Consider the following 21,357-nt stretch of genomic DNA (forward strand, 5'->3'; position numbering starts at 1 on the left):
ATCATGAAACTATACTCATGAAATTATACTCATTTATATTTTCTCTTCATTTTGGGGTCTTGAACTATTAGTTCTATGTAAGTAAAAAGAGTCGTGGATATTTTATATGACTTCTACCACATAGGTGCTCCCTTGTTAGTTTTATCAGGTTAAAATTTTAAGTGGGGGAATAAAGATTATAAAATCTTTAAATTTTTAATTTTCTACTTTCTCAAAACTATAATCTTCTGTACTTATTTCCTCCTTTTTCTTTATCATCAACTCTCATGAGTACTTTTCAATTGTTTGCAATTTCATCTCCCCAAGAATTGATGTATTTTTAGAATGACTTTTTAGATTTTACATACTTTCATCCTTCTCTTGAACACACAATTTGTCAGTTATCAGACTGCTTTCTCTGACGATTTTAAATTGATGTGATTTAGTCTTTTGCAGATGTTTCTCGCTGTGTGCCAGTTTTTTTGGTCTCTTCTTTCTTCTTTGCTCTGTTTTCTTCACCATCTTTTCTAAGTGATGTTTATTTCCCTATTAAGAAGTAATTTGTACTTTATACTTTGAAACACTGAATATTTTACCTGTGATATTATATACTTATGTTATTATTGTTGGAGGATGTGTACAAAGATTTAGGTTTAAGGAACATTCATTTTTACATAAAGGATGCATAAATATCAAGAATCAAATATTCTGAATATTATCTTGTAATAATGTCTTCCAAATTATAGGCTATAATTATTTATTTTCTTATTTCTTTTTAAGAAACTTTTTTTTATTTTCTTCTCAACAAACTTCTCAGTTGTATTTGATATGTGGTTATTATTTGAGTTACAGTGAAACTTTCAGCAAGTTGATTAGCAATGATCTCCTGCAATTCTCTTTAAGATTGTTTACCCTTAACAAAACTTTAAGTTTTTCTTTCACTCCTTCATTATTGGATTCAAAAGTTTCAAGTAGGTACTGATTAATCTGAAACAAAGGATTCTATTCACACAATCTTTGCTTTCAATAAGTGACTTGCTCTTAGATTGCTATATTTTCACTTAATTATCCTAAAGTTGATGTCCATGTGAAGCTTCTGAAAATGTGGAATTCAATGGAAGTATCATGTTAAAGATACCTGATCTCTGGGGCATGATCCCTTAGTGAATTTAATTTGGAGAAAGCAGCTGTGGGGATACTTTGATCAACTTAGTTTTGTGGCAAATATTTTAATTGATTGAATTCCCAGTAATCTCTTCCCTTACATGGAGGATTCTCCCAAGTTATTAATGCTATTATGAAGATGTAAAATAAAAGCCGTTACCAAACAAAGTGAAGAAAATTAATGTAATTATGTGTATGCTTTTAAGAATTTAAAATAGTCTATTTTTAAGAATATTCTGTACTGTGTATTCTCAGTAACAACTCTCATATTTGATGATCTGTTAAGAAATCAACTGTTTTTTTTTCATGAACCCAACTCTGGATAAATGCATAATTTAAACTACAAAATGCTTTTGGAAGCAAGGGAAGGTGTATATGATTTCTGCAGGCTACCAGACCAAACATCTTTATCTTCAGTGAGTGACTATGTTCTCACCTGTCCTTTGCAGTCCCATTTGGACCAATATGGTGGCATTCCTGATTTATCTTCAACTAACTAAGATATCATCCTCCAGGACCATTGATAAAATTTCAGGAAACTGAAGTTGGAACAAGTGACCAAAGAAGAAATAGGAAGCCCAGGTAACATATTATAAAAAACTCTTCACTACTATTACATAAGGCCAAATGAGCTTATCTTGAATCAATTGTATTTCTTTCTTAAGAAGCAGGATTTTTACTTTTGTCACATATTTTGTGCAGAACCAAGAATAAGATTGTCAGCCATTCATTTTATCCATCACATAGAGCATCACATTAGAATAAGTACCATGCCAATAATCTTCTCCAAGTTTTATATTAGGGTTATTTGGATACATACTAAAATAGTGAAAACATGTGGCACAACATAATATAATGGAATTATATACATAATCTCCACAGCATCTTTTAAAAATAATATTAAAGCCAACATTGATATAATTAGGAAAATCTAACAATTATCTATGTTTTTATATATTGTCATCTTGCATATGGTACTTTCGTATATTCTGGTTCTATATAAATGTTTTATTTCTGTTTTCTATTATGGTAAAATATATACAACACATTTTTTTGCAACTACCATTTCTAACCATCTCACACTGAAACTCTGTATGCATTGAACAAATATTCCCCATTCCCTCCTCCTCTCAGGAGATAATTTTTATCTTCATTAATATGACTAAGCTAGGTAGCACATAAAAGTAATATCACAAAATACTTGTCCCTTTGTATTTGAGTCATTTAAATATTTAGTATAAGGTCTTCAACTTATATCCATGCCGTTGCATATATCAGAATTTAATTCCTTTTTTGATGTCAAATTTATCAAGTACAACCCACTTACTTATTCCCTAAATATGCCTAAATGGTAGTCCTTTGACTTAGGAATTAAGAAATGTATTTCCAAACAGACTAAAAATATCACTGAAACTATTTGGTGGTAAGCTTGTATATGTGAACACCACAATTTGTCCATTTGTTAGTTGATGGATATTTGTGTTTTTTTCTCCCCTTGACTACTGTAAATATTACTGGCATAAACATTGGTCTACAAGTATTTCTTATGGTCTCTTTTTTCTATTTCTTACCCTAGGTAAGAAATATATATGTAATTTATAATAATATAAATTAATAACCTATTATTGCAGACAAAATTAGTCAATCAGGGAAGTTTAATTACTTGTTAGATTCATGGGCCTATGTTTGCCTATTAGAAAGGATACTTTAGGTACCAAGTCTATAGAATGTCAAAAAAAATTCCAATATCTGTTTCAATCTCTGGGATAATATTCATATCTAGAGTCTTAAAAATACACTTCATCAAGCTTAACACATTGCCTTCTGCACTCAGTCAAGTCTCTAATTTGCACAAAGATTCCTTAGATTACAGATAATTTGAATGATAAATTTTAAAAATGGGAATGAAGTATGGAGAACGAAAATGAATTGTCCTCCAGTAATGAAAGTGGCAAACGAAAGGGAATCTCTACAATTGTACACAATCATAATCACCCAGTCAAGCCTTCTGTGTAACAGGAATGCTTCTTTGAGTAATTAGGTGAGAGAGATTTGGGTAAATTTGTGTCACTCTATAAAAATATGGTATAAGACTACATGTGGAAACATAAAGTACTAAACAATGTCTTGAATTTACTTGGTGTTTATTTGCAAGACAATTGATTGAGACCTTTATTTACATTATCCTATTAAACCTAGAAGCCACCCTACATCTGAGATACTCTTACGGTGCTCATTTCTACAAATGCTGTTGTGTAACTTATCTTAGGTTACAGTGGTTAAATATAGATTCTGAGGCTCATATTCTAAACCATAATGTAACCTGACATCTCAAAAGCTACACTGAGGCAGGCATCCTCGCTCACCTGTGTGAAATTATAGGTGAAATGAAACTGAAATGACTGCATGTAAGACAGGCAATTTACCCTCCCTAACTATTGCTCTTCTGTATGGTTTCCAAAGTCCATTCAATGGCATGCAGGTTTTAGAGGCAACAGTTTTAGTTTTGTTAAAAGAAACTGATGAGGAAAATGTGATATTTCTTTAAAACTCATCTTATTTTTAAAATGAGAAACCTGATGATAAAATTTGACTTTTTATTTAGGACCTCAGTGTTTGGCTGTGTTTCTGTTTATGGCTTGATCTTTGAAAAAAAGCTATTGCTTATGTAAGAAACAACTTTTACTATAAAATTATATAGAAGCATGTTTATGCATAAAATGTTATTATGTATTTCAGTTGAATTGAAACTTGAATTTTCAGTTTATAATTTCCAATATCCTGCAGATTTAGTGCTTTCTAGTATTTTCTATCTTGTGTATCTTATGTGGTTTTTTTTCTCTTTTACATTGTAGAGTTTAGCATAGTGCAGCTCTATTTAGTTTATGTTCTTTTAACTGCCATTGTGGAATACTATCATAGATTCACATTTTTAGTGTTCACTACATTCACTACATTAAGTAATTTGAGAAGTCTTAGAAGTATGCAAGTGAAATATATTTCATTTATCATAAAATGTAATATTGACAAAGTATAAAATATCATCTATTCAGACAAATCAATAATTTTTAATATTGAGTAATAATCTCCTTAAGAATATATTCAATATTTATTGAATACTTGAAATGCTCTAAACAAACAGGTGTCATAAGTACTCAATAGTCAACAAGAGAGTCTTTCCACCTGAAAGTTATCTGTAAATGCTCAGATAGCTCATGTGAATGGTGAGTGTTCATTTTCTATTATAAATGCAGCTATTGTTTCATAATTGTGAGTAAAGAATTATGTATGTGCATATAGAGCATCATAAGCCCCCTAAGATAGAACTTCCTTTATATAGCTGATTTAATCTATTGCTATACACTAAAGTTTACAATATGAGTTTTGAGTTTTCTTTGAATCAAAAGTCAAAGATTTCTAGAATCTTTGTGCTCATATTGGTGCTACATTACCATCTAGGCACTTTCTGATTGACAACTGATGGAATGTGGAATATTTCAACACTCTGTTCATGCACTCAAAGTTGCAACAAACTTTCTACCAACTTTAAAGCATAGAAAGCCTTTGCTGTCTCTATCTGCCTTCTCATTTATCTCTTATCTTCTTTCTGCACATACTTTCACTCTTCCTTATGTGCTTGAGTATAACTTCACTTTAAAAGTACAGAAAGGAGAATAATGTGACTTTCACAAATACCCATCAGGTAATGTAGACACTGAAATTGAATATATTTAATATAATCCTGCTAATATAAAGTTGCATGTATTAAAAATAAAATTGGCACTGATCACATCTGAAAAGCCCAATAAATGGTTAATTTTACTGAAAAGAATGAATATCTTGTATTCACCATGAACTCAGATAGTCAAGAGCTAATATTAGGAAAATTGATCCATTTAATGATTACTTAATGGTGAGGAACCTTTAGAACAAGTGAAGTGTGCATGATTAATATAAAATGACCTATCAGCAAAAATGTTATCATGTTATTAAGAATAAAATTGTCAATGATAAAAACTCAGAAACTTGTACATCTAAAAATATCATAACATTAATAAGGTATATAGTGTGGAACATGGTTTTCCTAGGCTAGCCAAGTCAAAATAAACTGATATATGTGTGTGTAAATATATATATTTACATTATATAATATTTCTACTATATGATTATTCTAATTAAAATCTTTATTTTTGATATTCTGAATTGATTCATGACTAGTAATAATCAATTCTAAACAAATTGGAAATATGGAGAATGAGTCTTTGCAATGCCTATTTACTTTGAATTGCAGCATTACTCTTTTTTCCTTCAATAAACCTGTTTGCAGTAATTGTCAATTGAATTTGTGTTTGTGTGTGTATATCTGTGTGTGAGTATGTGTTTTCAGAATCAAAGAAATTGCTGTGTGTGTGTATCTGTATGTGTATGTGTATTTTCAGAATGAAAGAAATTGCTTTTTGGGGGATGGAAACAATACATTTATCTTTGCTAATTTGCTCTATGATGGGGTTTGAAACTCGGCTTAATTTTTTAATAAAGTTTAATCAGAATTTCATAATATTTCTGGGTCCTTAATTGTCCATTAATCCTAGATTCTAGGAAATTATAGGAAACTATCAGATAGGCAAATGTCTAAACATTGGCTAAAATTTTATGCTGTGTTTAGTAGGCGTTATTTTATATAAAGATAGGAGTGAAGTCATTACTGATGAGTTTGTTGTCATGTTTGATCCCAGAGGCTCAAAAAAGCTTTAAGGAAAAAAACACCTTCAGAAGAACACATGGAAAATCAGAACAATGTGACTGAGTTTATTCTCCTGGGTCTCACTCAGAATCCTAAGGGGCAAAAACTTCTGTTTGTGACTTTCTTACTCATCTACATTGTGACAGTAATGGGAAACCTTCTCATAATGGTGACAATCATGGCCAGCCAGTCCCTGGACTCCCCCATGTACTTTTTTCTGGCTTATTTGTCATTTATAGATACAGTTTATTCGACTACCATTGCTCCCAAAATGATTGTAGACTTGCTCTTTGAGAAAAAGACCATTTCTTTCCGTGCTTGTATGACTCAAGTTTTTATAGATCATTTGTTTGCTGGTGCCGAAGTCATTCTTCTGTTAGTGATGGCCTATGACCGATACGTGGCCATCTGTAAACCTCTTCATTATTTAACCATCATGAACAAACGGGTATGTGTTCTTATGCTGTTAGTGGCCTGGACTGGAGGCTTTTTTCACTCTCTAGTTCAATTGCTCTTTATTTATCACCTCCCTTTCTGTGGTCCCAATGTCATTGATAATTTTGTGTGTGATATGTATCCACTACTGAAACTTGCTTGCACTAATACATATCTCATTGGACTTTGTATGATAGCCAATGGTGGAGCAATTTGTACTGTTACTTTCTTAATTCTCCTAGTTTCTTATGGGGTCATATTAAGTTCCCTTAAGGCTCATGGTTTGGAAGGGAAACGTAAAGCCTTCTATACCTGTGCATGCCATATCACCGTGGTCATTTTATTCTTTGTCCCCTGTATCTTCCTCTACGCAAGACCCAATTCCACCTTTCCCATTGATAAATCCATGACTGTGTTTTTAACATTCATAACTCCCATGTTGAACCCTTTAATCTACACACTGAGGAATACTGAGGTGAAAAATGCCATGAGGAAACTGTGGAGTAAAAACGTGACTTCAGTTGGAAGAGAGCTGCAGTCCTCATGCAGAACATGATGTTCATTTTGTCACAGTGGCAAGGGATATTTTATTTTTCAGCAACTACATTTGTATTATCATTCTTTTTGGGTTGTTTAGTTCTTTTATTCTGAAAGAAATTTATAAATTAATTTTTATCTAAGTGGAATGTGTTAGTTCTAACCTACAGAATTGCATAGGTTTAATACCTTTTATGTGTAATCATACCATTTTAAGATCTTTTAGTGGGCAATTATTTTTTATTTTATGCCATTTTTTGAAATATTTTTAACAAGATTTTATAGGTTTCAGCATTTAGATCCTATATGTATTGTTTTAGATTTATACTTAAAGTTTTTATTTTATTTGGAGCTATTATACATGGTATTACACTGTTAATTTGGTTTTTGTTTATTCATTGACAATATACAGAAATGCAATTTATTTGTGTGCATTTACCTTATGTACTGTGACATTGCTAACTGCTTTAGTATAAGTATTTTTAAAAAGTCCTTTTTTATTTTAACTTATGTGCACTTTCAGTTTTATAAATTTATTTTTAATTGAGAAAATAATTCTATATGTTTGTAGAGGACAAATCTGATGTTTTGATCAAGGTATATGATTATAAAATGGCCCAATCAACTTAATCAACAATCAGTAACATCTTTCACCTCACCAACTACTTTTGATGAGAATGCTGAAAGTTTGTTCTTACTTGTGAACTATGATATACCATTGATTTGAGAAAAGTCATTGAGATTTTAAACCTAAAAGTTCATTTTTAAAAAAAAGTTGTAATCTAACAGTAATAACATGTTTTGAACAAACTGACTAATTTACAGTTTTCATAATATGTTCATAGCTGAGAATAAACTCATGAGATATTAATTTGTTAACTTATACTGTTATGAAATTAAGATGTCCACAAAACATATGGTTGAATTTGTATATTATGACCAATGTTAAAACAGAAATATTGTTCAACACCTTTCTCTATGTCTAGATCTATTGGCCTACTCTAATAACTAAAGTGCACATTTAAGTCTATCACATCACAATAGAACTATGGAACCTGCCGACATTAAATTTAACTCGTAGCACACAATTACTTATCTTTAAACAATGAATATCAAACATTTCGGGAATACATTGTTTTACTTTGCACAACAAAAGCCTCTCTCATTCTCCATAAACTCTATGCTGTCATTGACTTCAGTGATGAGTCAAAGGTATCTTATCAGTTTGTACTTTCTCTGTAACTCATTAGGAGCTAAAACTGCATCACAAAGATGACTTTTTCTCCTTTTTATTAGTATATAATAGTTATACATTTACATATGTGCTTACAATATATTTTAATGAGATTCACCCTCTCCATCCTTCTCTCTCTTAGAAAAATTTCCGCAGGTTTCATTATTCTGTTTTCATACATGAATACAAAATATAACCACCATATTCACCCTCCTTCACCCTTTATTTAAAATTTCCAACTCACTATCTGCCCACCAGAGAGGACTTGTTTTACTTTCCTGTCCTTCATTTTTTAACATGTTGGTAATTAAAGGGAGCTTTGCATTAGTATTTCAGACATGTGTATATCATGATTTAATCAAATTAACACCCCATTACTTACTCTTTCTTTATTGTTATGCTCCCCTATTATTGAACAACTTTTAGGGCATTGCATTATATTATCGCAATACACTGATGCAATGTTTCAACGTTTTTCACTCTAAAATTATCTTTTTTAAAATCTCTGGCATTCCATGTTTTCTTGTTGAAAAGTTAACTTACAACATATATACTGAAGTAGAAAATTTTTTTTCTTCATCCTTTTCTGAATATATCATGGATTTACATAGTATGCCTAGAAATATTAATGACTTCAATTATTCAATGAATTTTGAATACTAGAAAACAAAAAATTTCATTTGTTCTTTGATGGAAAGAGTACTCTAGGTTTTTTTCATCATGCCCCTTCATTCCTCTCTCTTAGCCTTCTTCCCCTTCTTATTTTCACTTTCCCTTTCACCTTCCTAGTAATCCTCACTTTGTTTTCATGAATTTGTTTCTGGTTTTGTTCCTTTGTTTTACAAATGAGAGAACACATGAAATATTTGTCTTTGTGGGACTGGCTTATTTTGCATAATGTAATGATATTTTTCCATCCAGAAAATCTCTTGATTTCATTTTTCTTATTGGCAAAGTAAAACTCCATTGTGAGATTGCAGGCTGATTCCAAAGTTTTAGTATTGTGAATGGTACTGTAATAAATATGGCTATATAAGCATTTCTATAGTAAGTTGATTTTGCTTCTTTTAGGTATACCCAGAAGTGGTATGGGTAGATGATATGAGGGTTCTTTTTAAATTTTTTTGTGGAACCTCCATACTGAGTGCCATAGCAGCTGAACTAATTTACCTGCCTACCAGCATTGATTAAGAGACCCTCCCGAGGCACATATCCGCAACAGCATTTGTTATTTGTTTTCTTGTTGATAGCCCTTCTGACTGTGATGAGATAGAATCTTAACATAGATTTGATTTACAATTCCTTGAGAGCAAGGATGTTGAACATGTTTTCATGCATTTCCTGTGCATTTATACTTCTTCACTAGAAAATTGTCTGTTCAGTTCATTTGCCCATTTGTTGGTTGAATTATTTGTGCTTTTGGTGTTTTTTGAGTTCTTTATATATAGTTCTTTTTTATATAGTTCTATATATATAGTTCTGTATGCTAGTTCTTTATATATAGTTTTGAATTCTTTATATATAGTTCTGTATGCTAGTATACTGTCAGATAAACATCTGGCAAAGATTTCCTATCATCTTGTAGTGTCTCTCTTCACTCTGTTGATTCTTCTGCTGTGCAGAAGCTTTTTCACTTGATAAAAACTCATTCCTCAACTCTTACTCTTCATCCTGAGTTATTGGAGCCATATTCAGAAAGATCTTCTCTATGTCTATATTTGAAGTATTTCCCCTATGATTTCCTCAACTAGTTTCAAACTTTCAACTTTTACATTTAAGTCTTTATCTATTTTGAACTGAGTTTTGTACAGAGAAAGGAATCCAATATAGAGAATTAGAAACTTCATAATGGTTTCTCATTACCAGCTTGAACAGGTCCCTTGACCTGACTGGGAGTGACTGGGGATTTAGAAAAAAGTCACAAAGGCAGACATATAGAAAAGCTAAGATTGGGAGGGCCCAGCATTTCTTATGAGAGATGCCAGCAACCTGCTCCAACTCCAAGCACATTTATTTATACAGCAAATATAGGAAAGTGGGGTGAAGTTCAGGTTGAATTCTCATGGGTCCAGTCGTGTAGGTGGCAGGAACAGTGTTGTTATTTACTGCAGGTTATTGTGACTACATCAGCATGTCCTGTTTTCCTTGCAAGGCAGCCTTGCTGAACCTTGCCTCCCCTTGTCTGGGTCTGTGACTAATAACAAGAGGCCCTCTGACAGAGGTGTGCTCAGGCCAAGGTCTATTTCCACTGCCTCAGCCTCCCTACTTGCAAGGCAGCCTTGCTGAACCTTGCTCAACTCCTTTGTGCTGGGGCCTTGCCTTCTCAGCACAAAGCACTTTGACATGGTCTTGCTCATGTCAAAGTTTCTTCTCTGTCTATTTAGTTACTGGCCTCCCACAATTGTTGGAATTGGAGAATCTAGTATCTGGATACTAGTGAGAACATAGTTGGGAATCAAAACTTTTCTACCCGAGATATGGCACAGAGAAGAGGAAGGTGGATTCAGGAAGAAAATTCTCTGCATCTCCTTCTCCAAGTCCTTGCCTGGCCTGAATTACACATAAATTAGCCTTCTTTAAAATACTGAAGTTTTGCTTTCCAAGTCAACTCTTTTAGTCCATATATAGTACTTATTTTCCTAAACAGAAATAAACTTTGCTTTCTTATCATAAAATAACTAAAATTTCCAAGCCCATTTATTGAATAACCAATTTCCCATTACCTTACAGTGTTGCCAATTTTACATGTAAAAATCTATATACCAATTATTCTCAAGCCTAGTTTTTTATTTAGTCTTTCTACACATGAGACTACTTAATGTCTATGTTACTATAGAATTACATATTCTACTTGCTTTGTAATAAATTTCCCTAACATTTAATTTACATAAAACACCAGAAGTCACATTTTTATTGTATCAGATGTGTTCTCTGGGACAGAAATTTGTGAGCAACTTAGCTTGGTACAGCTGGCATAAGGTACTTCTTGTAATTCAGTCATAAATTGGGCCTAAAGTCATCTAAAAGTTTCATCACTCACATACATTGTATGTAATGAACAGTAGGAACTAAAATAGCTGGTTCTCCTTGGGCATCTCTGCCTGCTTTTAGGTGGTCTCTTCATATGCTTTTCAAGCATGCTAGTCAGGGTAGTGGGAAATTTTCTACAGTTACGCAGAACTTTGGAATGTATGTGTCCCAAGAGAGTAAGGCAAGCAGAAGTTGAACTGTTTTTTTCAAACTAACATTAGGAGTTGCATAGATTCATTTCTGCCATAGCTCAATAGTCAAGACAGTCATAAAGTCTGTGTTACTTTGAAGTCTCTTGTTGAGAAATGACAAAAGCATGGAAGACCATACAGAACAGGATATGGTTTTATGGAAATGCAATCCACTATAGTCTGCCTTCTTGTCACAATAACACTTATCCACCATAAGCACAATATTCTCATCTTCCATCTCTGCAGACTTTTCTTTGGTTGCTTAACCAAGTGTTACCAACTTAAGACACCAGGCTCAGATAAAAGGTGCAGGATTACTTCATCTAAATCAAGTCCCACTGTGGGTAAGTTCTTGTGGTGTGGTTTCCTGGATGCAACTCCTTGAGTTATTCCTCTCAATTGGAAGATTGGTGAACTAATGATACAAGTCACTATCCCTTCCTTATTCACACCAACAATGTACATTACCTGAGAACAATGAATAATTCCTATAGTACAGAGAGGAGAAAATAGAGATGTATATGCAGTGAATGTTTTACAAAAATATGAAAACTGATTTAGGTATATGTGATCGTTAATTTTGATTGCTAACTTGATTTTATTTAAACATGACTAAGGAATTAGTAAAGCACATTCTGGGTGTGCTTGAGAGGGCATTTCCAGAGCTGATTGGCATGTGCAACAGCAACTGTGTGGAGAAAGACCCACCCTGAATGTGGGCAGCACCATCCGATATGCTGGGGCCCAGAGGAAACAAAAGCAGAAGGATGAAGCCTACTAGTCCAGGCTTGTTTTGTGTCTTTTTCTCTACTTCCTGGCTGCTATGAGCAGACTTATTTACTATGCCTTTCCTCCAAGTTTTGTTTTGCCTTGGGCCTGTAGCAATGGAGAGAGCAACCGTGGACTGAAATCTCTGAAATTATGAGCCAAAATAAATGCTTCTTACTTTTAAAGTGTTTCTCACAGGTATTTTGTCACAAAACTTAAAAACTAACACATTATATGTTGTTTCATTCTTTCCCTATTTCAAAACTCTAATATTAGAAGTGATTTTCTAAAAATCTTATTTCTTCCCTTGGGCATCCAAGTCTATTTTCTAATTTCTCCATTATATTTTTTATCAACTATAGCATGTATTCCTGGGCTAGTAGTTTTTCCAGACTTCTTCTCCCTCCCCTCCTCCTCCTCCTCTTCCTCCTCCTTGTCCTCCTATTCCTCCTCCTTCTTCTTCTTTCATCATCACACTGAAGTTTGAAGTCAGGTCCTCATGCTTGCTAGGCAAATGCTGTACCACTTGAACAATACCTCAAACCCACTTTGCTTTTTAAAGTTATTTTTTCAGATAGGGTCTCACATATTTTTGCCTGGTTCCAGGCTTTTGTACTTATACCACGTTTTATTTATCCACTCATACATTGACAAACAAATAGGCTAATTCTACATCTTTGTTATTGTGAACAGTGTGACAGTAAACATGAGAGTGCAGATATATCTTTAACATACTGATTTATTTTCCTTTGGTTATCCACCACAGAAAGGAACTGCTGGATTGTCTGGCAGTTGTATGCCTTGCCTTTATGAGGAGCTATTATACTCTTTTCGATAACAGATATACTAATTTAATTCTCACTGACCCTGTATGAAAATTCCCCTTTCTCTGTGCCATTGCCAACATTTGCAGTGAGATGGTATCTCATTAAAATTTAGATTTATACTTCCTTGATGATTAGTGATGGTGAGCATTTTTCATATTACTCTTAGCTAATTACAACTCTTCTTTGGAGAACTGCCTGTTCAGATCACTTGTCCATTTTAAAATCAGATTATGCATTGTCGAATTTTTCAGATCCTCCTATATTCTGGATATTGATCTTTGCTGGATGAATAGTTTCAAAATACTTTCCCCCATTCCTTAGGTTGCCTCTTCACTCTTGAATTTTTCCATTCCTGTGCAGAAAACTTTCAGTTAGATACAATCTATTTGTCCACGTCTGCTTTCATTGCTGTATTTCTACTATTTGCTACTGTATTAGTTTCAAAGTTTTAGGGTGCCTTTTGTTTTTTAATGTTTTTATTAGTACAACATTAGTTGTACGGGAGGTGTCATTGTGACCATACATGAATACAATGTATCCTGGTTTGGTTCATCCCCTCCTTTATTCTCCTCTTCCCCTTTCTCCTTCTTAAAATGACATTGACAGGTTTCAATATTCCATGTTGATAAATTTAAAGAAAATACAGTGACAATTTACACCCTCATTTGCCCTCTTCATTTACTCTCCCCCTTCCTTCCACTAGTACCCTTACCTTAACATGACCAATTTCCATGTTTCAGGTCCTTCATTATTTTAGTGTTGTTAATTCATGTTTCAGTGGGGTTTTGCCTCAGTGGTTTACCTGTAAGTACATTGTACTTTAATCACTCTAACCCTGTCTGTTGCTCTTCCTTATCCTTTTCCTCCTACCCTGCATTGTTCAATAGTTTTCAGTAGATTTCACAGTGTATAGTGAGAGAAGGGATATGGTGATGTCCTATTGCAGGTGGGTATTAATTTTCCCCAGAGTGACTTATTAAAGAGATTGCCCTTCCTTCAATGTTTGTTCTTGCTGTTTTGTTAAAATTCGGTGGGATACAATTTGTAGATTTATTTCTGGGTTCTAATCCTATTTCTTTGAACTATTGGTCTTTTAAAAAAAATCTACTACTGTGCTGTTTTGGTTACTATAACTTTGTAGTATGCTATGAAGTCAAGCATAGTGATGGCCACAGCTTTATTCATTAATTAAGCTCACTGTTGCTTTGGTTATTTGAAGGGTATTGTGATTCCATGAGAACTTTAGGACTTTTTCATTAATGTGAAGAATATCATTAGTATTTTCACAGGAATTCCATTAAATCTATAGATTCCTTTGAGTAATATGAATATTTTAACAATATTCTTACAATCCATGAATGTAAAATGTCTTTCCTTTTTATGTGTGTCTTTTTCAATTTTTTTTATCAAACACTTGTTTTTCTCATTTATAGACTTTCCATTTCCTTGCTTAATATTATTTCATGTATTTGACTTTATTTTGTAGTTATTGTAAATTAGATTGCATTTTTGATATGTTTTTGGCAATTCCTTACTTTTGTGAGCTTAACTCATTTAGCTTTCACAGATGTAGGTAAAATGTATAGTATTTGTCTTTCTGAACTGGGCTTATCTGAATTTACATAATGTCCTCTAGTCTCATCTATGTTGTTAAAAATGGAAAGATTTTCATATTCTTAAATTAACATGTATTGATTATTGTATGTAGTTTTTATATCATGCTACTTTAGTAAATTCACTTATCAATTCCAATAGATTTTTGATGGAGCCTTTTGCTTTTTGTCATCTGTAACCAGGCATGATTTGACTTCTTTTGCACTTTGAATGTCTTTTATTTCTTTTGCTTGTCTAACTGCTCCAGCTAGTACCTCCTGAAGTACATTCAATAACATGATATATGTGAGAATTCTTACCATTTTTCAGAACTGTGTTTGACTTACCATGGCCTTTTTTGTATTGAGTCAAATTCCTTCTATACCTAATTTGTTGAGACTGTTTTATCATGAAAGAATGATGAATTTTATTGAATGCTTTATCTCCATCTCTTAAGATAATTATGTGTTTTTCTCCTTCATTCCATTGATGTGATGTACCACATTAGATTTGTATATATCAAACCATCTTGTATCTTGGGGTAAATCTTATTTTTATCAAGGTATATACAATTTTCAAAGTATTACTGAATTGAGTTTGATAGTATTTTGTGTAGATTTTTCATCTATTTTGTCAATGATATTTGCCATGGGTGACACAATGAGTTTTAGTGTGTGCCATTGGGGTGACATCAGTCAGGTCATAGGCTGTGGGGTGGGTAAGTCCTCAGACCCTGGAGTCATGTACTTGGTATTGGGGATCACCAATTTTGGGTGCCATGGGACCTGGATTGGAGTGGTTATCTTTCATTATCTTAATATGTTGGGAACCAAAAGCCACAGCCTGACAAGGTCACTGTGGCTTAGCAGCATTCCAACAAGGTCGGAATCTGCAGGTGCACCATGCCTCTATCAGGGTGTGAAGGAATGCTAAATGGTTTCCCTTGACTAAAAAGAAGTTTACACTTAGCCAAAGACACTGGCAGTAAAAATACAGTATGGCAAAAACAGAAAAGTTATAAATAAGTCAGAGTGTTTTTGATGTTTAAGTCTCTTCCTCTTTTGTACAAAACTTGCTGAGAAAAATAAAACTTTTCCAGTTGGTCATCAGCCTTTTGACCCTCTCGATATGTGTTTTGTCATTCCCTTCCTGATGAGTGAGTCCTTTCATGTCCCGTCTGGTTCATTCCTTCCCTGAGCCATTTCTGATCAAGGGCCTCTGCGATTGCAGTAGGTGGCGGCCCCAAACAGGGACCTGAACAGAAGCATAAGGTAAGGAAGACTCCGGAGGTGTGTGCAAACATAATTTTAGTTTCAGTTCAAGGATACAGAGCAACATCAAGAAAGAAATGGGCCAACAAGTAAGTAAGGAGCAGGTTCTCTTTACAGAAATTTTGTGTTCAATGTTGCGTGGTCAAGGATGTAAAGTGTCTAAAAGTCAGCTAAATATTTTTTGTCTTATGTCCAAGGGTGCACTCGAAATTAATATAATTGTTTTGTGCTTCACTGTGTAAATTTTGTGTATGTCTATGATATGATTAACTTATTAGAGACAAAAAATCTAATCTAAGCTGTGATAACAGTCTTATTAAAAACTAGGACTGACTCAAAACACTATTCCTAAAATTGACTCTTACTTCAGCTATCAATCCACCCAAAATGAGTTCTAAAAGAAATCAGAATGGGACACTTCTCAACGTACTCCTAAAAGTTTTAAAAAATAAATCATCAATGCACTGTGGCCACTTAGTTAATTTTTACATGTTCTTGAAATCTTGAATCTATGCACACTTAAATTGACATTTATGGCACGCCTAATTTTAAAATTTTTACATATGCGTGTATTTAAACATCTTTAGGATGGCTCTTACTACAAAATTAATGTAAAGAAATACAAGGCTTCTGTTCTCCTCTCTGCCCACCTCTTCCGCTACTACTTTTAAGAAAAACCAATTTTTTAAAGGTTATGTCAATCAGATCTAACTAAATTATAGGCATTATTCTGTGGACAGTAACCTCAGTTTTTCATTTCATCATAAATAATTTACATTCAGTTCCTTTATTATTATATCTATTATATTTATAACTATATATAATATATATAATAAATGTTTTATTATATTTATTATTATAGCTATTAACAAATGGTGTCTTTATAGGTTACTTTTTGCATAAGAACAACTTAAAATTGCCTTTCTATATGGGTCTATATAATAAAAATAAAGCTAATTGGAAAAACAATTTTATTTAAATTTAAATTTAAGATTTTTATAAAAGTTACAGCCCTCATTTTTTTGGACAGGCCCTAACCAGAGACTTATTAGATTGGCACTACCCAGAGGCCACCTTTTTTCAATATGTTGATGACTTCTGTGCAGAGCCACAGAGCCCCTCATCTGCAGGCAACCGAGTTCCTTTTAAACTTTATGGCCTCCCAGTGATACAGAGTCTCTAAAAAAAAAAACTCAACTATGCCTCCCATATGTCACCTACCTAAGTGTGGTCTTAAAGAGACAGGCTCACTCTCTGAGTCATAAACAAATCCACCCAATCCTCCATTTCCCATTCTCCCATACCATAAAGCAGCTTAGAGCTTTCTTGGGAGTTTTACAAAATGTGGATCACTGGATACGCAACCTTTGCCAGACTGCTTTTTATGCTCCTGCTAATACTCCTAGTTGTGCCTTGTATAATAAATGCTCTCTCCAGATTCGTATCTCAACAGGTCCAATGGATCAAACTCCAGCTCTTGGTCAAGAAATACTCACCTTGCCTACATAGGAGCCCTCCATCTCATTCCACAGGGGGCCTCTGGAGACTACATGGGTCGACCTATGAAGCAAGTACCCCCTCTCTATCCTCCTGTCATCCCCATTGTCAGCACAAACCAGCTAGATGACTCATCACCCCTCTCCCCAACAGCAGTTGGGTACTTGTCTCAGAGGAGGGATTTATTGGGTCTGATGACCTAAGGAAGATAAATGGGTATCATCACCCCTAGAGAGTCATATCATTCCTACATCCTGAAGAGTTATAGGCCTACATTCCTACACCCTGAGAGGGAGTTATAAACCACATTTCTGCATCTTAATGAAAGGTACAGGGTCTGATAGATCTGCCACAGGGCTCATGAGCAAAATGCTCTCTAGATTGTTTCCCCTCCCCCAATAAATGTACAAGCCACACTGATTCACCTAAGAAAACCTGGAAATCCATGGCCAATAAAAAACCCCCACCTAACTAGAACTGAAACATTCAAAATATCCCAGCCTTCACCTCAGCAAGGAGCTACCAGTTTCTGGGTGCTGCTATTCTTTTCTAGCTGTAGCCTTTCCTTTCTCTCTTATAAATTCTACTTTATATATACATATAAAGTCAAAACAAAACAAAACAAAAAAAAAACCCAGGCATCATTAAGGTGTCATGCATCTTTCCAGTGGCTATGGGTTACTTCCAAGCCTTACAATAATTCTCATTGGGATTGAAAATGCATCAAGCATAATCTATAGGGGGTTTGGTCCCATATAGATTTAAGCATAGATTTGATGTCTTTACATAAAGAAATCTTGGATATCCAAAATAGCAAACTGCCTATTATTTACCCAAGGAAAGTAGCAAATAGAGTGCTGGATGCATTACAAGGGTTTAATCCCTTTGACATATTAAGACACTCATTTTGGATTATGCTTGAAATGGCTTTTCTAATTTTACTTTTCTGTGTTTATTTCCAGTCATCTGCCAAATTGGCATGTACCAGCACTTCAAATTAAAAGTGAACCTTCATCATGTTCAATTAAAAAATATAAAAGAGAGGAGATGTTGGGAACCAAAAGCCACAGTCTGACAAGGTCACTGTGGCCTAGCAGCATTCCAACAAAGTTGGAATCTGCAAGTGCAGATTCCTTCACGATAAGAAGGAATACTAAGGGGTTTCCCTTGACTGAAAATAAGTTTATACTTAGTCAAGGACACTGGCAGTAAAAATACAAGATGACAAAAATAGAAAAGTTGTAAGTAGGTCAGAGTGTTTTTGATGTTTAAATTTCTTCCTCTTTTGTATAAAGCTGGCTGAGAAAAATAAAACTTTTCCAGTTGGTCATCAGCCTTCTGGCCCTCTAGATATGTGTTTTGTCATTCCCTTCCTAATGAGTGAGTCCTTTCATATCTCCTGTTTTGCTCATTCTTTCTCTGACTCCTTTCAGGTCAAGAAACTTTGCTATTGTGGCATTAATGTTCAATTCAGGGAATGTTCATTCTTCCCTAAGTCTCATGTGATTTTGTGACCAAATGTAAAAAAATAATTAGATACCATGCAAAACCCCACTCAATTCTCAGTCTCTAATATTTTATTTTTTGTTTATTTATTTATAGATCAAATTTTGTCCTCCATGTAGGATAGGTTGAGAATCATGAGTTTGAGTTTGAGACTAACCTGGGATGCATAGATAGACCTCTGCTTCCAAAAAAAAAAAAAAACCAAAAATCAAAAAACCAAGCAATCAAAAACAATGTCAAAAGGATGAAACATGGCCCAACAATTTCCAGAGACACTGTATTTTTGATAGGTCTTAACTGAGGTAGACAAGATAGTGCAAATGAAATTGTGAACTATGATTTACAAGTCTTGCCATCCTGGATAAGTGAAGTAAACTATTCTTAACCTTAACTTTTCTATTTATGAATTGGAAATAATATAATTATTTTGTAATTAATATTAAATGGTTTTAAAATCAAATCATGCATACTCAATGTATATTTTCTCTAAATTGTGAAATTAGGGCATATTAGAAGGGCTGTTTGAACTGGGATAATATTGAGCTTTTAACTGACTTACCAAAATTAGTAATAAACAAGTTGGTAATTCTGAATTCCCTGAGGAGGGAGATGAGAAATTCTCAAAAGAATCTGAGAAGTTGACATGTTTCCTATTCTGAAGTGTTTATCAAATCAGTTTTTTATGCCTCCATGAGTTAAGATGAGAAACAGTCTTCTAGTAGCCTGGCCCAAAAGACCAAAAATCATATGTTCTCCCTCATATGTTGACATTAGATCCAGGGCAAACACAATAAGGTGATTGAACTTTGATCACAAGATAAAAGCGAGTGCACATAAAGGAGATATGAGGATAGGTAAGACACCTAAAAAATTAGCTAGCATTTGTGGCCCTCAACGCAGAGAAACTAAAGCAGATACCTTAAAAGCAACTGAGGCCAATAGGAGAAGGGGACCAGGAACTAGAGAAAAAGTTAGATAAAAAAGAATTAACCTAGAAGGTAACACACATGCATAGGAAATTAATGTGAGTCAACTCCCTGTATAGCTATCCTTATCTCAACTAGCAAAAACACTTGTTCCTTCCTATTATTGCTTATACTTTCTCTTCAACAAAATTAGAGAAAAAGGCAGAAAAGGTTCTGCAGGGTATGGAGGGGGTGGTGGGGGAGAGGGAGGGGGCGGAGTGGGTGGTAAAGGAGGGGATGGGGGCAGGGGGGAGAAATGACCCAAGCATTGTATGCACATATGAATAATAAAACAATAAAAATTTTTAAAAAGTCTTAGTTGAAAGGCCATGTTAAGGAAAGATAATGTTACCTATTTAGGTAAGTTGTTACATGGGAGGTGCTGCACAGTAAAGTAAAGAACAAGACTTAAGGGAGATAAACTTATATCTTTATATCTGCTCTTCAGTAACTGCATTCCCTGGAGTACAAATTTAACTTGTCCAAATCTCATTTTTCCTATTTTAAAATAGGAGGAGTAACTTCTGTGACACATACAGTTTTTTTTAAATAAATTAATAAAATAATTTATATCAAGTGTTTCTATGTATTAAGAAAATAATTACTATTAGGATATGATTTTTACATATAATATTAATGGCTAACATTTGGACAGAATTTAGAATTCATCAAGGTATTCATATGATTATGAGAGAAGTAGACTGAATTTCCCTAGTTCTTAAAATTCTCAAAACTTGTACATATTTCTGAGACCATAGAAAAGGGAAAAGAGATATGAGAAATAATGATTGGAAATTTGAGAGGATTTTAAAATTTCTTTGAGTGTCTTCTAAAATGAGAATAATACAGTACTAAAAATATTAACTACAAGTAAATAAAAGTAAATAAAAATTATATCTTTTAGCTTGCAATAAACTATAACATTATAATGCTGATTTACTATCTCTACATTCCATACATTTCTATGCAAAATTTTATCTAACTATGCTTACTTTTTCCCAAAATAATAATTATTTAGTGATTTAGTGTCTTTAATAATTTGGCAAATCACATTTCTATCAAGGAAAAGATTTTGAAGAAATGATTAATTACTGAATGCAAAAAGGGCTGTCTTTCAAAAACACAATGAAATTACATATAGCATTTGTACAAATTGGGTGTTTAGTAGCACTGTTTCTTCTCCACATCCATGTAGTTTGTTTCTTAATGAGAGGGCACCGTTTGGACAGGTGCAGTTTGTTGTTCGGCATGGTTCCTACAGGACAGGAGGATAGCGAAAACACCATTGTTATTAGTGGGAGATGTGGCTTCTGGTATCATACTTGAAAGCAGTCAAACTAAGGACTCCTTTCTTTCCAAGAGTAGACATAAGCTTATTTGGAAAAATATGGGAAATAATTGAACCCTCATCATCCACAAGTTCAAAACCTCTTCACAAGAAATAAGTTGTCTATATTTTAAAGTGATGGGGAACTCAGGTGGATCTTTCAAGATTAGGCAGCTAAAATACTATTCCCCATCTTCATGGGAATAATATAAAAATATAGAGGAATTGCAAAAGGATTGAAGGCAGTGAAGAAGTAGACATCATTTTCTTTTGTAGTATAGGAAAGTAA

At 33.7% G+C, this 21,357-nt stretch overlaps 1 protein-coding gene across 1 annotated transcript; it reads left to right on the top strand.

Annotated features, from left to right (window-relative positions):
• Nucleotides 1-5,924: 5,924 nt before the first annotated feature.
• LOC109678874 (olfactory receptor 4A15-like) lies at nt 5,925-6,878 on the top strand. The gene has a single exon (XM_020154281.2). The coding sequence runs from the start codon at nt 5,925-5,927 to the stop codon at nt 6,876-6,878; it is 954 nt and encodes a 317-aa protein (XP_020009870.2).
• Nucleotides 6,879-21,357: the final 14,479 nt, after the last annotated feature.

The sequence above is a fragment of the Castor canadensis genome, chromosome 1, assembly GCF_047511655.1.
Source record: "Castor canadensis chromosome 1, mCasCan1.hap1v2, whole genome shotgun sequence".
Lineage (NCBI taxonomy): Eukaryota > Metazoa > Chordata > Mammalia > Rodentia > Castoridae > Castor > Castor canadensis.